Here is a 21,670-nt window from a genome sequence, read left to right on the forward strand (position 1 = left end):
CACCACGGGCCGTTAATGGGCCAAGAGTTACAAAGGTCCTCATATGGGCCGAAAGAAGTCATGGGCCACACATGGGCCGGAAGTTAAAACGGGCTGAATCATATTGGACGGCCTAGATGACGCTACTGGGCCTAATTCGGACAGGGTGTAACGGGCCCTGGGTTAGCGGGCTGTAAATGGGCTATATGCGAACAGGCCGTTAACAGGCTTTCCGTGGGCCGGCCCGCCACCTTTTGACCAAGTCAAACGGGCCGGCCTTTTCACAGGAATGGGCCTCTGTTGGGCCGTGCCACGTGTCGCCGTATCATAGGCGCCTTCGGTCCAATGAGGGGATGACATCTGTCCCAACGGTGAGCCGACACGTGTTTCCTTCAGCCAATGATGATTTTACACGTGGAAAATCCCCATTGGTCGGGGCTGTTAACGGGTTATCGGATCCAAAACCTGACCCGATAGCTTAACGGCGTTTCGTTACGGTGGATGCCACGTGTCGGTCACCCTTGACGAAAGCACTTCTGTGACGCGCGATTTATCGTCATGGAAGTGGACACTTCCGTGATGATAATTTTGGTAATGTCATGGAACACTTCTACGACAGCACAGGTATGACTATCTTGATTCTGTCATAAATTTGTCATGGATGTACATGCATGACAAAAAACGCGACCTACTGTGACAAACACGTATCATCACGGAAGTGTATTTTTTTTGTAGTGCTTTGCCATGCATCCGCCCTGCCGTGTCTAGGCACCGCGACATCCAAGGCCTGGCCGTCTGAGACGCCGCCGCAACGCCCCGCGGGAGCACCGCGCTCCCCGCTCGCTCGCCACATCCCACGCCATAGCCACCAGGGGAGGAGGGAGAAGGGGCCCAACGCCGCCGACGCCAGCTGGGCTTCGCCCAACAACGCCCTCCAACGGAGGCGAGGGGAGGGGGAGGCGGGGAGGAGGTGCGGGTGACGACGGCTAGGGTTTTGCCCTGCCGCCCTCGAGAGCGACTTGGGCGATCCGTTTTGTATCGTCAAGTATCTCAACAGGGTTGTCGTATTTGATTGATCGGCATAATAACTATTCATATGATGATTTTGGCCCAAAATGACATTCTAGGCAAGCAAAGTCGTCATATGCCATCAAATCTCCATGAGTCATGAAGCGTTGTCCTTATCGAGCGCGCGAGCCTCCATATTTTGAGTCGTGGGGGCTGTTGATATGAAGATGCCTTTATCGGTAACGACTAGCGCGGGAGGGAAGTTTAGCCCTCTTCGTTACGTGCGCATCCTGCAATCATCCGTATGGTTGCCGCTTCCTCACGTGCCATGCAGTAATCGCATTTTCACCGTCATGAGGGGCAATTAATTGCTGCTGCCTTGTTTCGCACTCGCTTCTCGCCCGCACACGGCAAATCAGCCGCCATTCCCCGCCGGAGTGTGCCCCTTCGCGGGTATATTAAATCCCCGTCGCCGTCGCCACCACACTCACCCCCCTAAGCTGGCCGCCACTCAGTCCCCTCTCTTCGTCTTCCTTGTTGCTGCCACTTGTAAATGGGTCCCCCATGTAAGGAAATTATGGAGCACTTTTATGGCGATTTTGTGTTTGCGCTTTTACTCATATCCATGCGAAGGGTCCTCCATGTGTGGTATGGATGCTGCTCATATGGTAACTCTGCTAGAATTGCTCTAATACTCATTTGTCCCCGGATCATTATGAAATTGGCTGGAGAAACACTAATCTCAGACGGTCACAACAGAGCAACCAACAAGATTATTATATGCCAATAGCTGGTTTAAAATCAAAATCCGACTAGAATATCATATTGCCTCAGTAGATTGTACTAATGAAACTGACTACAATATTGTGGACCATATCAGACTCGGGTACAAAACTTGTTGTTAATTTAAATATTAGCTGTATGTTCATTTTTTTTAAATTACATTTGCTATAGTACAGATAGCACAACATAGATTGCATTCCATTCCATCAGAACGCACATTGCATCAGTAAATATTAAATTACTTTGTATTCCATTCCATTGCATTGTTACATTGTTCATGGTACATTTTGCTGTTTAATACGACTTCATAGAAATCCCTCCAAGTTTGAAGTAAACAAGTACAACTTTAGTGGTCTATAGCATGCACTTAGGTGTGAAATAAGACGAAAAAACAGACAAGAAGTCCTCAAGCACATCGACATCATCGACAAAGACATACTTTAGCACCCCAAACTCTATTTAAGGGATTCTAGAAATTATTTAGTACACTTGTACTAATACTAATATAGTACCTACACATGTTACATATTTTGTTAAAAATAGCACCCCGTTTAATTTGTCTTTAATCCAATAGATTTCTCTTTTTATACAACATTTTATCACATGCTTCATATACTTTATTGTTTTCAAAATATATCCCAAGAGCATTCTTAAATTTGTTTTGGCAATAGTTTTAGTTTTCTAGCTAGCATCTATTTATGTGTATGTTTTACCCAGGTTCACGCAGCAACACGCGGGGTCATCATCTAGTTTCCTAGTGGGTTGGAGCGTAAGAACCGCCCAAGGATAGGCTACAATCAGTTACAATAATATAAAATTATGCCAGATTATTTCCTTGCAATCTGATCTCCCCCTCCCCCCCCCCCCCCCCCCTGCCCCCCCTTTTTTTTAAAAACAGGGCATGTGTCGACTACTGTCATCCTTTGCAATAATTTTACTGAAAACCGACTCCACGGTGGACTACAATAGTATGGTTGTGTGCTACAATAGTATGGTTTTTTAGTTACATATAAACTTATGAGCAGTGGTTGTGTACTACAATAGTATGTCCGACGATCTTTGTACAATCCGACGCTAGTTGAGCACCCTGGGATCAAACCGCCACTTCAACAACCAACAAAGGATCAGAGTATCGTACACAGGTAGGGCGCAAACACCGCACTCGTAAAGCAATTTCGAAAACTTATCAGAGTGTCATACACAAGTATGATGCAGAGCACTATATATCGCACACAGAAACTAATTAATCCAGTCAAGCTCTTTTGCAAAAATAATGTTCTACTATTACTCCTGCTGATTTTGGTACCGTAAAAGATCTCCACAAAGTACTATTACATGATGCAAACATGACACATACATACACAATAATGTCTGAGCTAAATTTCCCATGTCGTGGTGTTGTCAGCTCGCTGTGATTGACAAGACACGGATGCATTCATACATGACAAATCAAACAAAATGGAGTAGCAGGTTTGAGGCCTTGAGTGGAACCAAAGCAACGGAAGAAAAACACTAATAAATACACCTGCTGTTCTGCCCTTTATTTTCTTTCGATTTTGTTCCCTGCATTTCTCTCTGGCCAAGCAAGCACATGTGCCAAAACTGCAGCTAGAGAAAAGAAGCAAACATGCATGGCCCTTGAGTTGAAATGTTTTCATAGAATATTTGTAGCATTTTAATCCATAATATTTTTGTTTGGGTGCCCGGGGTCAAAGAAAATGAACCAAAATGCCTTCATGGGTGGCATTGCATAAAAACATCTTACCCTTCGAATTTTCAGCAAATTTCCGTGAAATATGCAAAGAATCCATAATGAGTCATGACTACAAATTGCTATATTCTCATGACTAAAAATCAATTGCTTTAGTTTCTGTATTCAGGAAGCCAGGACATCTCCAATGTTTCATTTTATTGATACGTTTTCTGCAACTTAATTGGGAAGGCTCTTAGGTTTAATCAACATATCAGTCCATGCAACTTTATGGAAAGAGACTTGCTGGCTGGCTAGCTAGCTAGCATCCATCTGGTGAATTCTTGCTGCTGCCTCCCCTTTATGTGCCCACTTGAGACTTGGGTACTACGTACTCCCCATATTCCTTTCTAGCCCTACAACAATCTCATTCCCACGCATCATATATAAATGCAATTTGCCTCATGTCTTGATCACAAACCATGGAGCTAATGATGATCAAGAAGCAACACATGGTCCTCCTAGCTCTCGTCATGTCCATTCAACATGGTAATTACAGTGAGCATCCCTGCTCTAAAAGACTTTCACTTCACGTGCACATACATTATTTTCTTTACCATCTTTTAGTTGTACTAGAACTCTTGTGATCTTGTCCTCCTGGTTGTTTTTGCATTGGTACATGTATATAACTATATAGTACTCCGTATATCCATTGTCTACCATTTGATTTTTTGTCTGCATGCATCATGCACATGCATGTGAAGCAGATTGGGCGAATGGCGCCTCGAGAACAAGAGAATGGCGCAAGCTTGTCAACTCCCCGGCATTGCCACCATACCAAGACGTGGTAGGAGGAGCCCGGCCACCAACTCCGGCACACGACGTTCAGCCGTCCCCTCCGTACTGCGCGTACCCTCCCCCCGCCAATCCCACCTCACCGGCGGCGCCGTCGATCCCCCCTCCAGCCGGTGCGCTGCCACCGTCCACGGCACCGGTCGGCAACCCCAGCCCGCCAGCCAACGCACCAGCGAGCCCCCGCGCGGGCCCTCCGGCTGGTGCTCCACGGGCGGGAGGCCCGACAGCCATCGGCGCGCCGCAGGGGCTGTGGTGCGTGGCGAACCCGACGGTGGAGAGCGTGGACGTGCAGGCGGCGATGGACTACGCGTGCGGGTCGGGCGCCGACTGCGGCATGGCAGCGCCCGGCGGGCCGTGCTACCTACCGGACACGCTGATGGCGCATGCCTCCTTCGCCTTCAACAGCTACTGGCAGCGCAACAAGGCCGCCGGCGGCACCTGCGACTTCGCCGGCTCCGCCATGCTCATCACCAAAGACCCCAGTAAGCCACTATCTCAAGTTTGCTCGGCCTAAGGCCTGCGAGTCTATATGGGCCCAATTAATAATTTTACTAGTAGAACAGAAGCACCTAAATGGACTTGCCTAAAAAAACAAATCAACTAAATGGACGAGGGCTCCGCCCGGCCCATTCAAATATGAAGAGAGAATTATCTGTCCCACTTTCGAATTTGGGTTGTGCTTTCAAAATTTTGACATATTTTTAATGGATTTTTTATTAAATTTGGTTTTTAATATTCTGTGCAGGTTACGATGAGTGCCGGTACGTGTACATGTGATTGCAACGGAGCTCCTCATAGAAATGGAGCAATTTCCAAGACTATCGATAAGCACACGGTTCACACGACTTCTGTATGATGTAAATGCATCGTTTTTTTAATGGTTGGACCCATGGAATGTCACGGGTACATGAACATTTGCTCTGGACTATTCAACTATTTTTTCCCCGTAAATAATAGTACTGAATTTTGTTAAACAATGCATGTATTTTTACAACATTTTAGTAAAAATTTAACCCTTAATTTGGTTAATAAATGATAGTTCTAACTATTGCACAAATGATAAATCATTATACTCACGTTTAAGATAAGTTTTCAATGGTATACTTTTTTGTGACATGTAACTCATATTTTGTTGACCAAAATGGTCATAAGAAAATTGAAATGCGGCTGATACTTATAAACATGACAGGAGCGAACAATGTGTCTTTACCATTTGATCCATCTCAAACGACATAAATTTAGTCCCGACTTGTTTCTCAAAACGATAACATGATTTAATTTTGTTTTAAAATAGGATGTTGCAATTGTAAGTACATGTACTTTTTACGAAAACATTTTGACTTAATATGAAAATTCTGCATAACTATCACAATTAAAAAATATCGACACAAATATCATTTGAACTGTATCTGCAACAAACTCAGATTTATTTCAATTGGCAAGGGTGTTGCCATGGTCGGGTGAGGTCATGTGAGAACAAAACATGATCTCGATTTAGAGAAATTAATGATATGTTCATGTGTTAGTATAAGCATACTAACGGAGGATAATGGTTGCAACAAGTTTTGACTCTGTGATATCACGTCCACAAAATATATTTATTCGATGACATATCATTAAATAAAATGTTTTTTGGTGTGTATTAACTAGTATTTTCCCATTAATTAGGACGTATACCTTATAAGCTTTTACATGCTCTAATTTTGTCCTTCTATTCCTTGTCTTTTGATTTTTTTAATATATTAATTTCTTGTACAAATAAATCAGTATGCTAGCATCGGGGCGAACATATTTCTAGACCTTGCCTTATCATTTATCAATAACCCTCACATATTTATACTAAATACTTTTACTTTTTTTGCAACTCAATGTTGTTGCATCTTAACTCTACTTTGTAACAAACATAATTATTATAATGGAATAAATTTTATGAATAAAAACTTCTAATCCCTCCGATCCATATTAATTGACATGGCTTTAGTATAAATTTAGTAGTTTAGTATAAAATTGTACTAAAGCCGCGTCAATTAATTTGGATCGGAGGGAGTATATATTTATTATTTATTTATCTATACTAGAGCACACAATTGCGCTAGTAATATAAAAACTCAATGTTTTTATGCTACAACTTAAATCTCTATCAATATGGTCATGCCAATGTTAAAGCACGGCTTTATTTTCTCGTGGAAGTTTAGTTATTTGTCCAAACTTTTGTTTAAGCATTTTAGCAAACAGAATTTCGGCTGATTATAAAAAAGACCCTTTCTACTCTTAAGTTATTTTGTGGGGTGCATTTTTATACTTGTATGTCTATGTAATTATCTGTAAGAATCTTGGTAGGGGGGCCAACGCATAAGTTTAAATTCTTACAATATATGTTCTTATAATATGATTGTTTATGTTAGTTTTAACTAACAGAAAAATCTCGAATGTATGAGGTGTCAACATGTGGTTGTCCTTGGATCTCCTCCCATCACCATCACTATTTGTCACTGTTTGTTAAATCTTATCATTTTTACTTGGTTAAGTTTAAAGAGCCTATTATATGTTACCATGTGTTACCCTTAGATCCATCTCGAGCAACTTGGGCATGCCTTATTTTCTTAAAACATAAAATGCTTAACTTATTTGAAATAAACAGTACAAGTGCTCAAACTTCTGTCTAGAAATACGGTAACTTGATATAGAAATTCTACAAAATTATCGCAATCAAGAGAGAATCTATGCACACCAACTTATTTGAGTTTTGTCCCCATCAAACTCAATTATAAGGTTTCTAAAACAATGAATAGAGAATAACAAGATGAAACGACTTTATAATAAATTAATAATCATGTAGTGGATGCCACGGTAGATGGAGTTGTACGGGAAAAAGAATGGGAGAGTAACTATGTTGTGGCCTAGAAAATTAGGAGGTAACAATCGTGTAATGGTTGGCCTAAACTAATATAGGGACTACTGGAAAATTGCTTATAGGTGGGCCTCAATAGTGGCGGGCAGGGAACACACCTGCCACTAGTAATCTGGCCAGATATCAGTGGCGGGTCAAAAACTAAAATTGCCACTGGTAACGAATACAAGTGGTGAGCAGATGGGGGCACCCACCATGTGTATCTGGACTTAGGATACCTGTGGCCCAAACTCACCAGTGGTGGGGTATAACCCCCATTGGTAATTTAAGTAGCAGCGGCAGACCCTTTCACATGACCACCACTAGTGATATGGGCCCAGATTTGGGCAGTATAGCCATTAGTCAGGCATTATCACTGGAGGGCACATGCCAGCGCCTGCCACTAGTATAATATTAATGTATTTTTATTTTTATGTGGTTTTTGGTTTGTAGTGTTTTATCTTTAATGTTAGTGTATGAAAACTGGTTTAAACTTTGTAGGCTTCACTATCTGTTGTATTATTTGCATTGTATGAATAAATTTATATTTCATTGGATATAATTCAAATTTGAACCGCAGGTATTTTTTTCCATAATTTGGACGAAAATCATATATAAGGTACTTAGCACATATTTAGGTCTTTTGAAACAGAAGTTTGGTACTTCTAAAAATGTTTATGTGAAAATTCAAATACAAACTTAATTTTAATTATGTAATATGGTTTTTCATATTTACAAAAAAATTAATGTTGTCCGAAAACAATGAAACTTTGCATGGTGTCATTAGATTATATGTAGAGTGTGTGGAATTTAAAAATGTATAAATAGACTATGGTGTAGGTTGTTTACAAATAAGACGGTCTCAAGGCACTTTCGCCATATATCAAATTAATGAACATGTAGTTTTTGTTGCGTGTATGACCTAAATTCATACTCAAGAACTTAAATGGAATTTTTGCTCCTATTTGGGCATTTTTAATGTACAAGTTAACGATGTCCCAGCTATGCGGCCTCTCATCATGTCGACTCCCCGCCTGGTGGGTCAGACTGAGGACCCCTAGGTCGGTTCCATCCAGGGGCCACTTCAGGCAGCACAAAACACATACAAGGAAGATTCCAGAAATCTTGTCGTTCAAGACATGGACTCCTGTCCATCGACGTAGCCGACTATGACTCCCATTGTACTAGGCATTCAATATCATATATAAACCGAGGCTGGGCTTTGTCGATAGAGCATCACATCATTAGACATCTCATGACAACTTAGACCATCAGATCTAGACATCATCGATCTCATGGTAGATCAACTTGTAATTTGTAGACCACCCCAAATCATCGATCTTGTTCACCTAGTCCTTTCTAATCCACACAATGGTGCTTTAATTTGAGATAAACTATACATGAAAAAAGATGCACATCGACATTGTGGTTCCATTCAGACGGTTTATAGTTTTGTTGCCTGTAAATGTTCAAATTCGTGTTCATGTTTGGAGTTATTTTGGACGAATTTTGTAAACTCGTCGCGCATGGCTGACCTTTTAAAATTTTCTTTGGCCAGTAGCGTCCTCATTGTTTCACACGACTTTCGTTGTATGTTTTGCTGCTTCGATGGTCGTAGATGTGTATATGTGTATCTCCCACTTGTACTGTATTAATGTCTTCATGTGATGGTTTAGACGAATTTTGGAGTGCCTTCTTTCTGTTCTCGCTGATTATCGCCAACCTTGCCTCATGGACACAATGTCGTGCCCACAACCGTTGCCGGCGGCTTCGTTCCTCTCGGCCTCCTCGCCTGTGGCCTACTACACTGACACCGCCATCGCACGCACACTGCACTTCTCCTCCCCGTCCTCTGCCTCAGCGCCCTCCTACACGTCCCCTCCCGCGGACTTCCCTTGTGGCAACGGTGCTAGGAACTAGTTTCGCCACACCACCGACGGGATCGCTCCCTTACGACTCCGTGCTCGTCGCATCGGATGCGGCGCTGCAGCCATCGTCCACCCTAGTCACTATACTGTAACTTTGTGTGTCATGTGTAGTTGTTAACTCTTAATCTTGTTCAATGTATGTAACCAAACAGTGTGTCGTGCATGAACCCAGCCAATACGGGCCGCCAAACGCCCAGCACTATGCGGGCCGCACAGTTCGCACACTTGTGGGCCCGGCCCTGCCCAGCAAACATTGTTTCCCTAATGCAGTCAATCTATATGCAGCCTACCAAACTACTTGCAGAACATGTTTTTTTTTTCTTTTATGTACACAGCCAGGCCCAATTAAGTCACTGATGCAAAGAGGCAAAAACCCGGTGAGGCATATTAAACACGCCCAAGGAGAATGCAAGGACCACAAAAAAGGTCATTGAAGAAGCTAGACCATTGGAGATGAAAACGTATTTGAAAGTGATTGATTGAGACGTATTTCCTCCGTCCAAAAAAACTTGTATTAAACTTGTCCCTTAAATGGATGTATCTAGCACTAATTTGGTTCTAAATACATCCATTCGATGGACAAGTTTTTTCGGATGAAGGGAGTATGTGATACATGTATATATGCATTGTCCTCCGTTTGATTATTTTTGTACAGAAAAAGTCCTAATGATTTTCCCATGCATGCATGTGAAGCAGCTTGGGCGAATAGGAGGCCGACGCAATCTTGTCAACGCGCACGTTGCCACCATACGAAGACGTGGGAGGAGGAGGCGGCCCTCCAGCTGGGCGAAGCACGCTCAGCCTTCGTCGCCGTAATGCGCGTACCCTCCCCCTGCGCCATCGCCCACGGTTGTGGTGTGTGGCGAACCCGACGGTGGAAGGACACGTGCAGACGGTCAGCGATAGACTGCCCGTGCAGGTCAGGCGCCCACTGCGCCATGGCGGCGCCTGGAGGGCCATTCTATCTCCAGAACACGCTGACGCCTGATGGCGCACTACTCCTTCGCCTTCAACAGGTAATGGCAGCACACCAAGGCCGCCGGGGGAACCAGCGACTTTTCCTGCTCCGCCATGCTCATCATCATGGCATTTCCTATTTGGCGCCACAGGTAATGGCAGCACAGTTAATGTGCATTTTTGTTAACTGGCGCCTGTGGCGTCCGTAAATGGGCCGGCCCATCTAGGCGCGGGATGACATTTTTTTAAAATTCTATGAAGTTTTTTGAATATCTATAAACTTTTAGAAATTTCAACAGTTTTGTTTCAGATTTATGAACTTTTTTGAATATCGATGAACTTTTTTGAAATTTGATGAACATCTTTTTGAAAATGGATGAACTTTTTTTTATTTATAAACTTTTTCAGTTACATGAATTTTTTTTAAAAATAAATGAATTTTTTTTGAATTTCTATGAACTTTTTTCAAATTTAATGAACTTTTAAAAAATTTAATGAACTGTTTGCTAAATTGGATGAACTTTTTTTTCAATTTGAATGGACTTTTTTCAAATTTGATGAACCTTTTTTAAAGATATGAACTTTTTAAAAAAATGGATGAACATTTTTTCTTTAAATCTGTAAACATTTTTTGATTTCATATTTTTATTATCGTAACAAAAAAATCAAGAAAAACTGGGGCAGCACGCTAGTGGGCCGGCCCATGCTATCAGCGCTGCAGGCGCCGGATCGTTAACGGGCGCCTGCAGCGCTGTATAGGAGCTCCCCATCATTATTGCCAAAGAAAGATCCCAGCAAGTCAGGTTGTTGGGCTAAGGCCTGCGAGTTATATCGGCCCAATAACGGCCGCAGACTTTACTTTGATAAATGGCGCGTGAATACTTATATCAAACTAAATGGCCCAGGGTTCACTCTGGCCCATTACAATAGTAGGAGGGAATTATGAATTATCTGTATCGCCATCAAACGAATTTGGGTTGTGTTTTTGCAAATTTAACATGACTATTAGAACATTTTTGTTCTTGTCTTGATTTCTTTTTTTTATCTTCAAGTTACAATGATTGGCGGTATATGTATAGTGATCCATAGAGAAACCGAAAGGATCTCCAAGACCACCGTGCAATGGAATGAGCCCCACATGTCTTGTGCATGATGTAATGCATCATTTTTGGTGATGTTTGGACGCCCTGAAATGTCGCGGGCGCATGGACATTTGGTTTGGATTATTGATTTTTTTTTTCAAAACTATGACGTTTTTTATAGCAATTTCGGAAAATATAGCACGTGACGCAAAAAACCCAGAAGTATGACCCCATCGGCCCGGTGTTGGCCGAAGAGGTACTTTTCGGTCACCGTTTGGCCAAAGAGGGCTTTTCGGCCCGCGGTTGACCGAAGACAGGCGTGGCTGGGACGAAGACCTGGCGTCGGTGGAGGCCGGGCCGAAAATAGTAACTTCGGCCTCGCCGCGACCGAAGTGGGCCTTTTCGGCCAGGCAGCGGCCGAAGAGCCTTTTCGGCCTCCCATCGACCGAAAAGGGGTGGATAAGCCCCCGCACGGCGTCTCCTTCCTCTCGCTCTCCTCTGTTCTTCCTTTCCCTCTCTCGTTCTTCTCTGTACCTCACCACCCCTAGCTGATCTCCTCCATTTGCCACCCATTTTCACATCGAAGCCACATAATCGGTAGATCGTAGCAATCCCAAACGACCTACGGTGTTGTCTTTTGCTATGGGATAGTTTTCTGTGCGTTTGGGGAGGAGTAGCCATGGTGGGGAGGAGGAGCCATGGTGGGGAGGAGGAGGTGCGGTTGGGCAGGAGGTGTTGATGAGGAGGAGCAGCAGCTGTGGAGGAGGAGGTGCGGCTTGGGGGTGACTGGAGTTGAACCTCCAGTCGTCGAGGGGGCGGCGGTGGTGCTGTCGTTGTTCGGTGGTGCAAGCACCTCCGCTAAGGTATAATCATATCCTCACAAATTTTCTCTGAGTTGTATAGTTTAGTTAGTGTAGATAAATTATATTGCGAATTGTAGTGTTAATTTTTATGTGTGGCATTTTAGCGGAGTAATAATTGTGTGAGTGTAGCGGAATAATAATAATTGTGTTAGTGTAGCGGATAATAAAAATTGTGTTAGTGTTAATTTGTATATGGTGGCATTTTAGCGGATTTTAGTTAGTGTTCGTTGTGATTAATGAGAGGATGACAATGTCTGACAGGTGAAAATGTCTGAATCAGTAAATCTGAATGTTTACTACGGCGCTGGTAATGTTCGATATAACGAGTTGGGGGTTGATCTTAGCGAGTTTAAAAATGGCGTCATGACACTAGCAGACCTGGATAGACTGGACATTAGACAGTTGAAGTATTGGTTGACAACTAGTTTCGGGCTGGATCCTGAAGTATGTTCCGTCAGTATTCATGCATTGTGGACCAAATCTTGTAAAAATGTCAAGTGGGAGTTGATGCCGATAGATAGGAGCCATCATTGGTTGTCCCTGTTAAGACGCTGCCGAGACCTGTGCACTTGTGCAACCTGTCAAGTGGGAGTTGATACCGAAGAATCCTCCCATATGCACTTGTGCAACCTGTGCCGAAGGAGGAGAATACCGTACAACTCCACAGGGGGTATGAACCCGGCCAAGGCAGTGAAGTGGCTAACGAGATTGTTTTATCCGGGTCACAACCACAAGATGTGGATGCTAGCCAACCCGAGAAAGAGTCGGACTACGTGGCACACAATGTTTGTGGTCCTGATACTGGGCATAGTAGCCAGTCGATAATATTAGCTGGTTCTGGTTTTGCTGATGGGGATGAGGAAGGGGATGAAATGCAGAGGGTGATGGAGGAAGAGGACGAGGATGGATTGGTGGAGGAACTGGATTCTGAAAATTCTGAGGATGAAGTGGAGGTACCGATTCCTTCTGCATGGGAGTAGGACATATCCACCGGCCTTACGGCCAACGATGGCCATGAGACTCCATGGTAGTATAATCTGAACCAAGTACAGATAGGGGCTATGTTTGATACAAAGAAAAAAATTAAAGTATGCGGTGATAAAGTGGGCTATGTCTACGCAGAGGGTTTTCCGGACACACATATCAAGTCCAACAAACTATACGGTGAAATGTGTTGAAACAGGTTGTCCAGGGAAGGTGCACGGGCACGTGCCGAAGTATGACATCCACTGGGTTGTCACCATTGTCGTCCCACATAATTGTGTGAGGAAGAACCTACTGGTGAAGCATCCGAACCTGACTTCAAGTCTCATTGCGCAACTCATGTATACTGAGATAGTAGAGAAGAAAGATATGGAAGCAAAACACATCCAGACAGCAGTGAAGGTCAGATGGAATTATGTCATTCCTTATGGGAAGGCTTGGAGGGCTAAGCAGAAGGCTATGGAGGAAAGGTTTGGGACATTCTTCGACTCATATGATAATGTTGTCCGTCTCCTTGGCATACTTATGTGAACGTACAACACATGAGGTTGCTGAGTATACCAGATTTCAAGGTGTTGAAACGAGTGTTCTTCTCTTTTGCTATGTGCATCGAAGCTTTCCGGCATTGTCCTCCTATGTTTGTGGATGGTACATTCCTGACTGGTCAGTATAGAGGGCAAATCCTGACTGCTATTGGTGTGGACAGGAACAATCAAATCATCCCACTTGCCATGGCATTTGTGGAGGGTGAGAACTTTCCCAGCTGGGTATGGTTCTTCCGGCAAGTGAAAATTGCCATCGTGAAGGACCGACCAAACGTATGTGTCATTCATGACAGACATGCTGGTATATTGAAGGCTGTGAAGACACTACGTAATCCAACAGTTGATGAACCAACACCTTGGAGGGACTTGCAGAGCCGGTGGTGCATGCGCCATCTTGGGGCTAATTTTTTCTCACACTTCAAGAACAAGCGGTTGATGAACTTGTTCAAAAAATTATGCAAGCACAGCCAGCAGCGCAAATACGGATTTATTTGGTCAAAACTAGATGAGTTTACTAAGAAGCAGGTCCGTGCGAGGAAGAAAATGGAAGAAGATCAGGTTAAATTAGCAGCACTCATCGCGGAGCTAGAGGAGCCAGTAGGTCTTTGTGACTTGCCAGCAATTGACCCTCCTAATACTAAGAGAAAGAAGGGAAGGGCAATAAAGAATTTTTCTGAGTGGATAGAGAAAGAGCCTCCAGTGAATTGGTCTTTGCTGCATGACACACATGGAGCTAGGTATGGCCACATGACAACCAATCTTGTAGAGGTGTATAACTTTGTGCTGAGAGGGAATAGAGCATTGCCACTCACAGCTATTGTGGAGGCTGTATTCCATGGCACTTTGAGATATTTCAGAGAAAGGCACGAGTTAGCAAAGAAGCATATTGAAGATAATCACAACACACCTTATTGTAGCCGTGTCATGGAATACATGGCAAAGAAGATAGAGAAAGCAAAGAAGCACACTGTCAGACTCATAGGGAATGAAGAAAGGAGGTATGAGGTTCAGCTTCCTACCGATGGTTTTGGTTCTGGACATGAGGTGAAGACACACGAGGTAAAAATTGGAACGAAATTTTATCCAACGTGTGAGTGTACCTGCAACAAACCGAAGTTGTTGCACCTACCTTGCTCTCATGTGTTGGCTGCCTGTGGCCAAATTGAGTTGGATGCTATCTCCTTCGTGTCCCCATACTATTTAAAAGAGGCAGTGCTCAACACATGGACAGGTGAGATGACAGGGTTTAGAGTCGTCGACAATTTCAACAAGGTAAACGACGGTGAGAGAGTATACATCCCGCATCCAGACCTTCGGCGAACAAGTAGGGGCAGACGAAAGGCCCGTCGCATCCGAAACGATATGGACCAATCTGAAGCTGGTGGAGCAACCAGACAATGTTTGTTATGCGCGGCTTATGGGCATAGGATGAAATATTGTCCCGACCTGAACAAAGATGGTGCTTCCACATCGACAAGTGCTTACACATCGACGGCTGCGACAAAAGGAGCAAGAGGCGGACGTGGTCGTGGCAGTCGAGGCCGAAGGGGCGGACGAGGAAGAAATAACTCACAAGCTATATAATGTGTCGTACTGTGTTTCAATATGTAATATGTCAGGACTATGTTTTAATTTGTAATATGTCAGGACTATGTTTTAATTCGTAATATGTCAGGACTAAGTTCTAATTTGTAATATGTCAGGACTATGTTTTAATTTGTAATATGTCAGGACTATGATTAATTTGTAATATGCCGTACTATGTTTTAATTTGTAATATGTTTGTACTATGTTTTAATTGTTTGAATTGCATATATGTCTTTGTATCCGTTGCTTAATGGTAACATCGATAGAAAGCACCGGGGCGCCCTTATGGAAGCGGGCAACAACTTAGACGTGTTGGTCACTCGTACCCCAAAGACTAACCGGATGATACACGATTCATGGGTTGATAGGTATGTGTGCATATAATGGAATCCATATAATGACTTACTATGTTTGTCATACTTTTCATAGCCGCTAACAATCTCTTTATTTTGTAGGTTAAATTGGGCTGGACTTCTACCCTTGGCACGACTGGTTGAGGGTACATTGGATGAGTGGGTTGATGGTCCGGACTTAGATGAGGCAGGTGAACCATTGCAGTTACACAAGAGGCAAGTGAAACGTTTCTCTTACGACAAGTCACTCCTTACCTGCTTAGTAGATAGATGGAGACCAGAGACACATACATTTCACTTTCCCTGGGGAGAGATGGCGCCTACTTTACAGGATGTGTCTTACTTGTTGGGATTACCTCTGGCCGGTGCTGCCATAGGTCCCTTAGAGGCAGAATCTGGTTGGCAAGCAGCGATGCAGACCCATTTTTTGGCTGCGGTGCCGACTGCTAGGGCCATAGACAACGATCCTCACGGGCCTCTTTTTAGATGGTTGAGCCAGTTTCAGGTAACCTTCACGGCCACTTAAACAAATGTTGTTTTTTTAGTTCCCCGATGTTCATACAATCATTACGTTTCTATATAGATTGTCTCGTTAGGATATCCCGATGTTCAGTTGTCGGAGGCACAGATTGACCGGTCCCTAGAGGCATATATTCTTTGGCTGTTCAGCAAGACGATGTTTATGGAGAACCACGTGGCCATTGTCGATGCACGACTCATCGGTATTGCACGAGAGATAGCTGACGCACGTTGCCCTGGGGATATTCTGCAGAGGAGTTTTTGTTCTGCTGTGTTAGCGGCTACGTACAGAGGCCTGTGCAAAGCTTGCTTGTTGAAGTCTAGAAAATCTAGTCTTGTTGGATGTCCATTATTGTTGCAGCTCTGGTCATACGAGAGATTCCCTATTGGACGACCCTATGTCTACGTTGATAAACCTTTTGGTTTGGAGGACTTAGCTGGGGCTTATGTGCTAGCTATCGGCGACTTGCCTACTATGGGATCTGTTTGGGCACGGAGAGAGGTACTTTTATATTAAGTAACAATTAATTCCATTATTTCTTTCCATTCAATAGTATTACTAATGCTTAATTGTTGTCATGCACAGAGACAGTTTGCGCATAGCCAGGTTAGGGGATGCTACCCGTCCTTCACGACGCAGTTTGATAGTTTGCACGAGGATCAAGTTATCTGGGAGCCATACTCGCCTCAGTCTATATCATCGAGGTGCCCAGTTGGGATTTCTGGATTGTGCACTAGAGATCGGCACTATTGGATAACCAAGGCCAAGTTGGTGTTCGACGTGACGGTTGAGGAGATGGCTCTTCATAGGATGATGAGACAGTTCGGTCTATATCAAGAGCCTGAGATTCCAGATATTCCACATTTGCCAGAACACGTGCACAAGTAAATACTAATACTATTTTACTTTTTAGCTCTGCATTCATAATATACCTATTACCTAATATTAACGAAAAGTCTAACGTCCACACGTGTGGTGTGTAGCATCCCGCCCACACGCGTCATCTGTCGTTGGATCATTTTGCACGATTCTTGAAGCACTTTACGTTCCACGTCATCCCACAGCCTCGTCCGGGCCTGGGCAAACTGTGCCGGACGTCCGGGCCTCGACAAACTATGCCGCACGTCCTCACTCCCGTTCTTCTTTCCCCACTCCGCCTCACCTTCTTCCCCACCTACCCGCACACCACACACAATATGGCCCGGGCGGCGGCGGACGGCATGCCCGAGCGAAGGCGGGCGGAGGCCCCTGGCGGTGGCGGGCGCATGCCCCGAGCGGAGGCGGGTGGAGGCCCCTGGCGGTGGCAGGCATGGGCCCCGAGCAGAGGCGGACGGACGCCTCGGGCGACGGCGAGCGGAGGTCCCGAGTGGTGGCGGGCGGAGGCCCTAAGCGGTGGCGAATAGGAGGTGGATCCAGCCGACGGCGATGGAAGGCGCAGCGGAGGAGGAAGGGCGCGCTCGCTGCGCGACGGAGGAGCCGCGGCGGGATTGGGCTGCGGCTGGGAGGAGCCACGATGGAGGAGCCGTGGCGGGGAGGAACCGCTGCAGGGAGAGGAATGGCAGCGGCGGCGACGGTGAAGAGGAGCTGCCGCAGGGGAGTGCCCGTGCGCAGCGGGGGAGGAGCTGCCGCAGGGGAGTGCCTGTGCGCAGCGGGGGAGGAGCTGCAGGGAGAGGAATGGCGGCGGCGGCGACGGTGAAGAGGAGCTGCCGCGGGATCCACGCTGGAGGAGCCTCGCCTCCGTCGATTCCCTTCCTCCGCGTCCATTCTACGGCGACGTTCGTCCTCACCTTGGATCCCGTCACCGGCGTCACGTCTGGCCACCCCATGGAGGAGGTCGTGGCCATGCCCGTTCTTGCCGGTGAGTCGCTGGTCCATTGGCTCGAATAGCAGAATTCGTGTATATGACTAGTCCACATGATGGCAATTTTTTTATAGGATCTTATGGCAATTCACATGAGCTGAAATAGATTATACCGAATGTTTTTGCCATGGCAAATTTGTTTTTCTCATCAATCCAATGTTCAAATTAACATAGCCATGGCAATTTTTCTGTAGCATCACATAGTAAATTCATACATTGTTGAATAGATGCTACAGAATGTGTTTTGCCATGGCAAATTCCATGTATCATGTACAAATTTTTCCCACAATTTGTTTGGTCACATGGCAAATGTAGGATTGCTCTTTTTTTGAACACACGACATTTTTGTAAAACATGGCAAATTCTGAAATTTTATACAACATGTCAAGCATACTTCAAATAACATGTCAAACTGAATGTTGGATCAATAGTTGCCATGGCAGTTTTCGTTATGAGTAGTTCTGATGGGGCAGAATTGCTATGAGTTGTTGCCATGGCAAATTTCTGGAGTAATTGCCATGGAAAAATTATATAGTAGTTGCCATGGCCGAATTTGCTACGAATAATTGCCATGGAACAGAGTTGCTATGAGCTTCTGCCATGTCAAAATTCTGGAGTATTTTCCATGGCAAAAATATGTGTTTTTGTGTGATCTGCCATTTCATACTGATGTTAATGTGTCTACAATTCCACTTCTTATCAATTTGCCATGCTTCTAAATAAATACATGGCAACTATCCTACTGTTTGGCGCTGAAAATTGCCATGTGTTCTGATATGCCATACGCTACGGCAGTCAATGCATTTACATTTGCCCTTTCATCATTTTGCCATTCTACTGAATAAATAGATGGCAACTTGCCCTATGTGTGGAACTGTAAAAACTTGCGTTGTTTGCCATGTTTTTCAAACCACAACACATCCTTTTCTTTTTCAAATTTCTGAGTAAATACATGGCAAACCCTCTCTATAAAAGCCTGGAATTTGCCATGTTTCATGTTTGTTATGCCTGTTAACAGGTACCAAGCAATTGGTATGCTACTGTACCAAATGCTTGGCAACTTCATCAGATCCATAACCCATCAATTGCCATGGCTGAACTGTTTCTTTTTGCCATGTTTGCCATCTTCATGCCAACCACAACCCATCATTCTCTAATGGTACTAAACATAGACATGGGCAACTCCCCCATGTTCAATCAGTCTAGTTTTGCCCTGTTCGTTTCATGGTAGATGGCAACTCACCCATATGTATGTACATTTTCCTACTTAACAATTTGGCATGCTACACACTAACTACATGGCAATTTCAATGTTACTATCATGGCAAATTTAACTCATATAACATGGCAAATCTATCTTTTTTTTCATGTACCACAACATTATTACTCCATGTGCCATGGCATTTTGACTTTGCACTTGCCATGGAAATTTGTTTTTGATCATTTTGTTTGTGTTATTTTCACATACACGACAATTTTATTACGCAAAAGATGGCATTTTCGTTGAAACTAACATCGCAAAATGAAACATGCATTTGCCATGGCAACATTTGATCAATTTTTTATTACTTCACATTCTTGGCAATTTTCATGTAAAATTTGATTAAAAAAACACGGCAATTTTTGATACAATTCTGCCATGGCAAGTTTCTCGTTCATACTTGATTCCAACTTTTTGTGTTTTTTTACACGGGCTAGATTCATCATACAAAACACGGCAATTCTTGATACGAATCTGCCATGGCAATTTTTCTTGTTCATACTTGATTTTGAACTTTGTAAACGGGGCCACAACAATTCTTCTTCTTTTTTTACAACATGGCAATTTCTTTTTGAATGGGACCATGGCAATTTTTTAGTGCATGCATCATGGGAATTATAGTTTATGGATCATGGCATTTTTTAGTCTATGCCTCATACAAATTTTCTATTTTTGAAAGGGACCATGGCAAATCTTCTTTCATGCCAGTTCGTGGAGCAGGGCAATTTTTCGTCCTTCTTTGCAACATGGCAAATTTTCTTTTTGAATGGGACCATGGCAAACTTAGTGTATGTATCATGGCAAATGTAGTTTACGGGGCATGGCAAATTTTCTTTCTTTTTTGCAGCATGGCAAATTTTCTTTTTTCAATGGGACCATGGCAATCTCAGTGCATCTTTCATGGCAACGGTAGTTCATGTAGCATGGCAAATTTTCTTCCTTCTTTTACAACCTGGCAAATTTTGTTTTCGAACAGGACCATGGCAAACTTAGTGTGTGTATCATGGCAAATGCAATTTTCGGAGCATGGCAATTTCCAATTTTAAGGACCATGGTAAATTTTCTTTCCTTTTTTTGCAACATGGCAAATTTTCTTCTTTGAAGGGACCATGGCAAATTTAACGGGACCATGGCAACATTAGATTTACTCATGTTTCAAAAATAGATACCATCGCAATTTTATTTGCACCATGGCAAATTAAGTTCAAGCATGGCAAATGTAGTTTAAGGATCATGGCAATATTCTTTTCCTTTAGCAACACGGCAAAAGCTACTTCTCATTTGACCATGGCAATGTAGCTCCTCCCCCGGCCTAGACGTCGACTAAGATGCCGACCAGGAGTCGTCCTCCGTGATGACGACCATGATTTTTTTGTTTTGTTTTTTGAAAACATGGCATTTGTTTGAATTTTTATGTGATGGCAAGTTGATATGCACCCCCGCTGCAAAACTTGTCATTTTTTAGCTTGGGAAACAACAATATTTTCCATGGCAAATTCATACAATTTGCCATCATATAGCAGTAGATATGTCATGGCAAATTTTCAACCAATTTTTTACCTTGGGTATATTCAATATGCAGTTTTTGATTTGGCATTGTTTACTACTTAGACCATGGTAATTCCAGTACTTTTAGACCATATAATTTTCATAATCAGTTCAATAACAACAATTTTAATAGAAATCATTCGTATACAGCAACTCTATCAAACTTGTTGCGCCATGGCATTACAATATGTATATATATCATTTTGTACAATACTTTTCCATATACACTTTGCAAACTTGTTGCCATGGCAAAAAAATTCCGACACATGTCAAATTGTTTTTGTTGGCACCTATGTACTATACGGCAACTGTATTGTTTTAAATTTTTATAAACACATGTTCTTGGTGCTGTTTTTTGGCTTGTTTTAGTGAAGCAATAGGTAACTGGGCTGCACGTGCTTATTTTCGTTGTTGGGCTGGCTAGTTCAGCGGCATGTTGGGCCAACAGGAAATCATTCTGCCAACAGGAAATCATTCTGTCTGGGATCGATCCCGCACGGAACGTGTACGTTGACACAGGGTGTGTGGTAGGGTTCTCCTCCTGCCACACGTGTGGGTGGTTCTACTGTTCGCCCACACATGACACGTGTGGGCTGTCTCCTGCTCACACCACACACGGTGTGTGGGCGGGTGTTGCTCCCACCACACGTGTGGCAGTTATCGGTGTCCAATATTAAAGGGAGGATTGTTTCTCCACTTTTTTTGGTCCATCACGCACTTTTTTGATTTCCTGAGTTTTTGTTGTCCGTAGCGTGTACCTGCAGGTCATCATCGGAACGACGAAAAAAAAAATTATGCTAACAAGCGGAATCGAACCTGGGTTGTCTAGAAAATAGCACATAGCCGCTAGCCAACTTAACTAACTAATGTTCCATGCAAAAGAGGAAAACTTTTCCTATATGATCACTCGCACAGACAACTCTCAAAGCCTGGGCCAAGGTCACATAAATAAGGAAGGAAAGGGAGGAAAAGAGAA

The 21,670-nt window shown here is 43.6% G+C and overlaps 2 protein-coding genes across 3 annotated transcripts; both read left to right on the forward strand.

Moving 5' to 3' along the window:
- Positions 1 to 3,842: 3,842 nt before the first annotated feature.
- On the forward strand, positions 3,843 to 5,243 carry LOC109740036 (uncharacterized). Its single transcript, XM_020299080.4, has 3 exons — positions 3,843 to 4,009; positions 4,228 to 4,797; positions 5,061 to 5,243. The coding sequence occupies exons 1-3, from the start codon at positions 3,943 to 3,945 to the stop codon at positions 5,090 to 5,092; spliced, it is 669 nt and encodes a 222-aa protein (XP_020154669.1). The 5' UTR covers positions 3,843 to 3,942; the 3' UTR covers positions 5,093 to 5,243.
- An 11,891-nt stretch (positions 5,244 to 17,134) lies between these two features.
- On the forward strand, positions 17,135 to 21,376 carry LOC109740034 (uncharacterized). Of its 2 annotated transcripts, XR_012189795.1 has the most exons (3): positions 17,135 to 17,882; positions 20,123 to 20,200; positions 21,064 to 21,376. XR_012189795.1 is itself a non-coding variant. In XM_020299078.4 (2 exons), exons 1-2 carry the CDS (start codon positions 17,450 to 17,452, stop codon positions 20,137 to 20,139), a joined length of 450 nt encoding a protein of 149 aa, XP_020154667.1. In that variant the 5' UTR covers positions 17,135 to 17,449; the 3' UTR covers positions 20,140 to 20,714. The 2 variants fall into 2 exon arrangements, 1 of the variants encoding a protein (XP_020154667.1); XM_020299078.4 differs by lacking the exon at positions 21,064 to 21,376 and having other exon boundaries at positions 20,123 to 20,714.
- The last annotated feature ends 294 nt before the right edge of the window (positions 21,377 to 21,670 follow it).

This window comes from Aegilops tauschii, chromosome 7, assembly GCF_002575655.3.
Source record: "Aegilops tauschii subsp. strangulata cultivar AL8/78 chromosome 7, Aet v6.0, whole genome shotgun sequence".
NCBI classification, from domain to species: domain Eukaryota; kingdom Viridiplantae; phylum Streptophyta; class Magnoliopsida; order Poales; family Poaceae; genus Aegilops; species Aegilops tauschii.

Coding starts and splice junctions, on each gene's coding strand:
- LOC109740036 (XM_020299080.4), top strand. CDS start 3,943: ATGGAGCTAATGATGATCAAGAAGCAACACATGGTCCTCCTAGCTCTC. Junction 4,010..4,227: donor CGTCATGTCCATTCAACATG/GTAATTACAGTG, acceptor CATGTGAAGCAG/ATTGGGCGAATGGCGCCTCG. Junction 4,798..5,060: donor GCTCATCACCAAAGACCCCA/GTAAGCCACTAT, acceptor TATTCTGTGCAG/GTTACGATGAGTGCCGGTAC.
- LOC109740034 (XM_020299078.4), top strand. CDS start 17,450: ATGGAAGGCGCAGCGGAGGAGGAAGGGCGCGCTCGCTGCGCGACGGAG.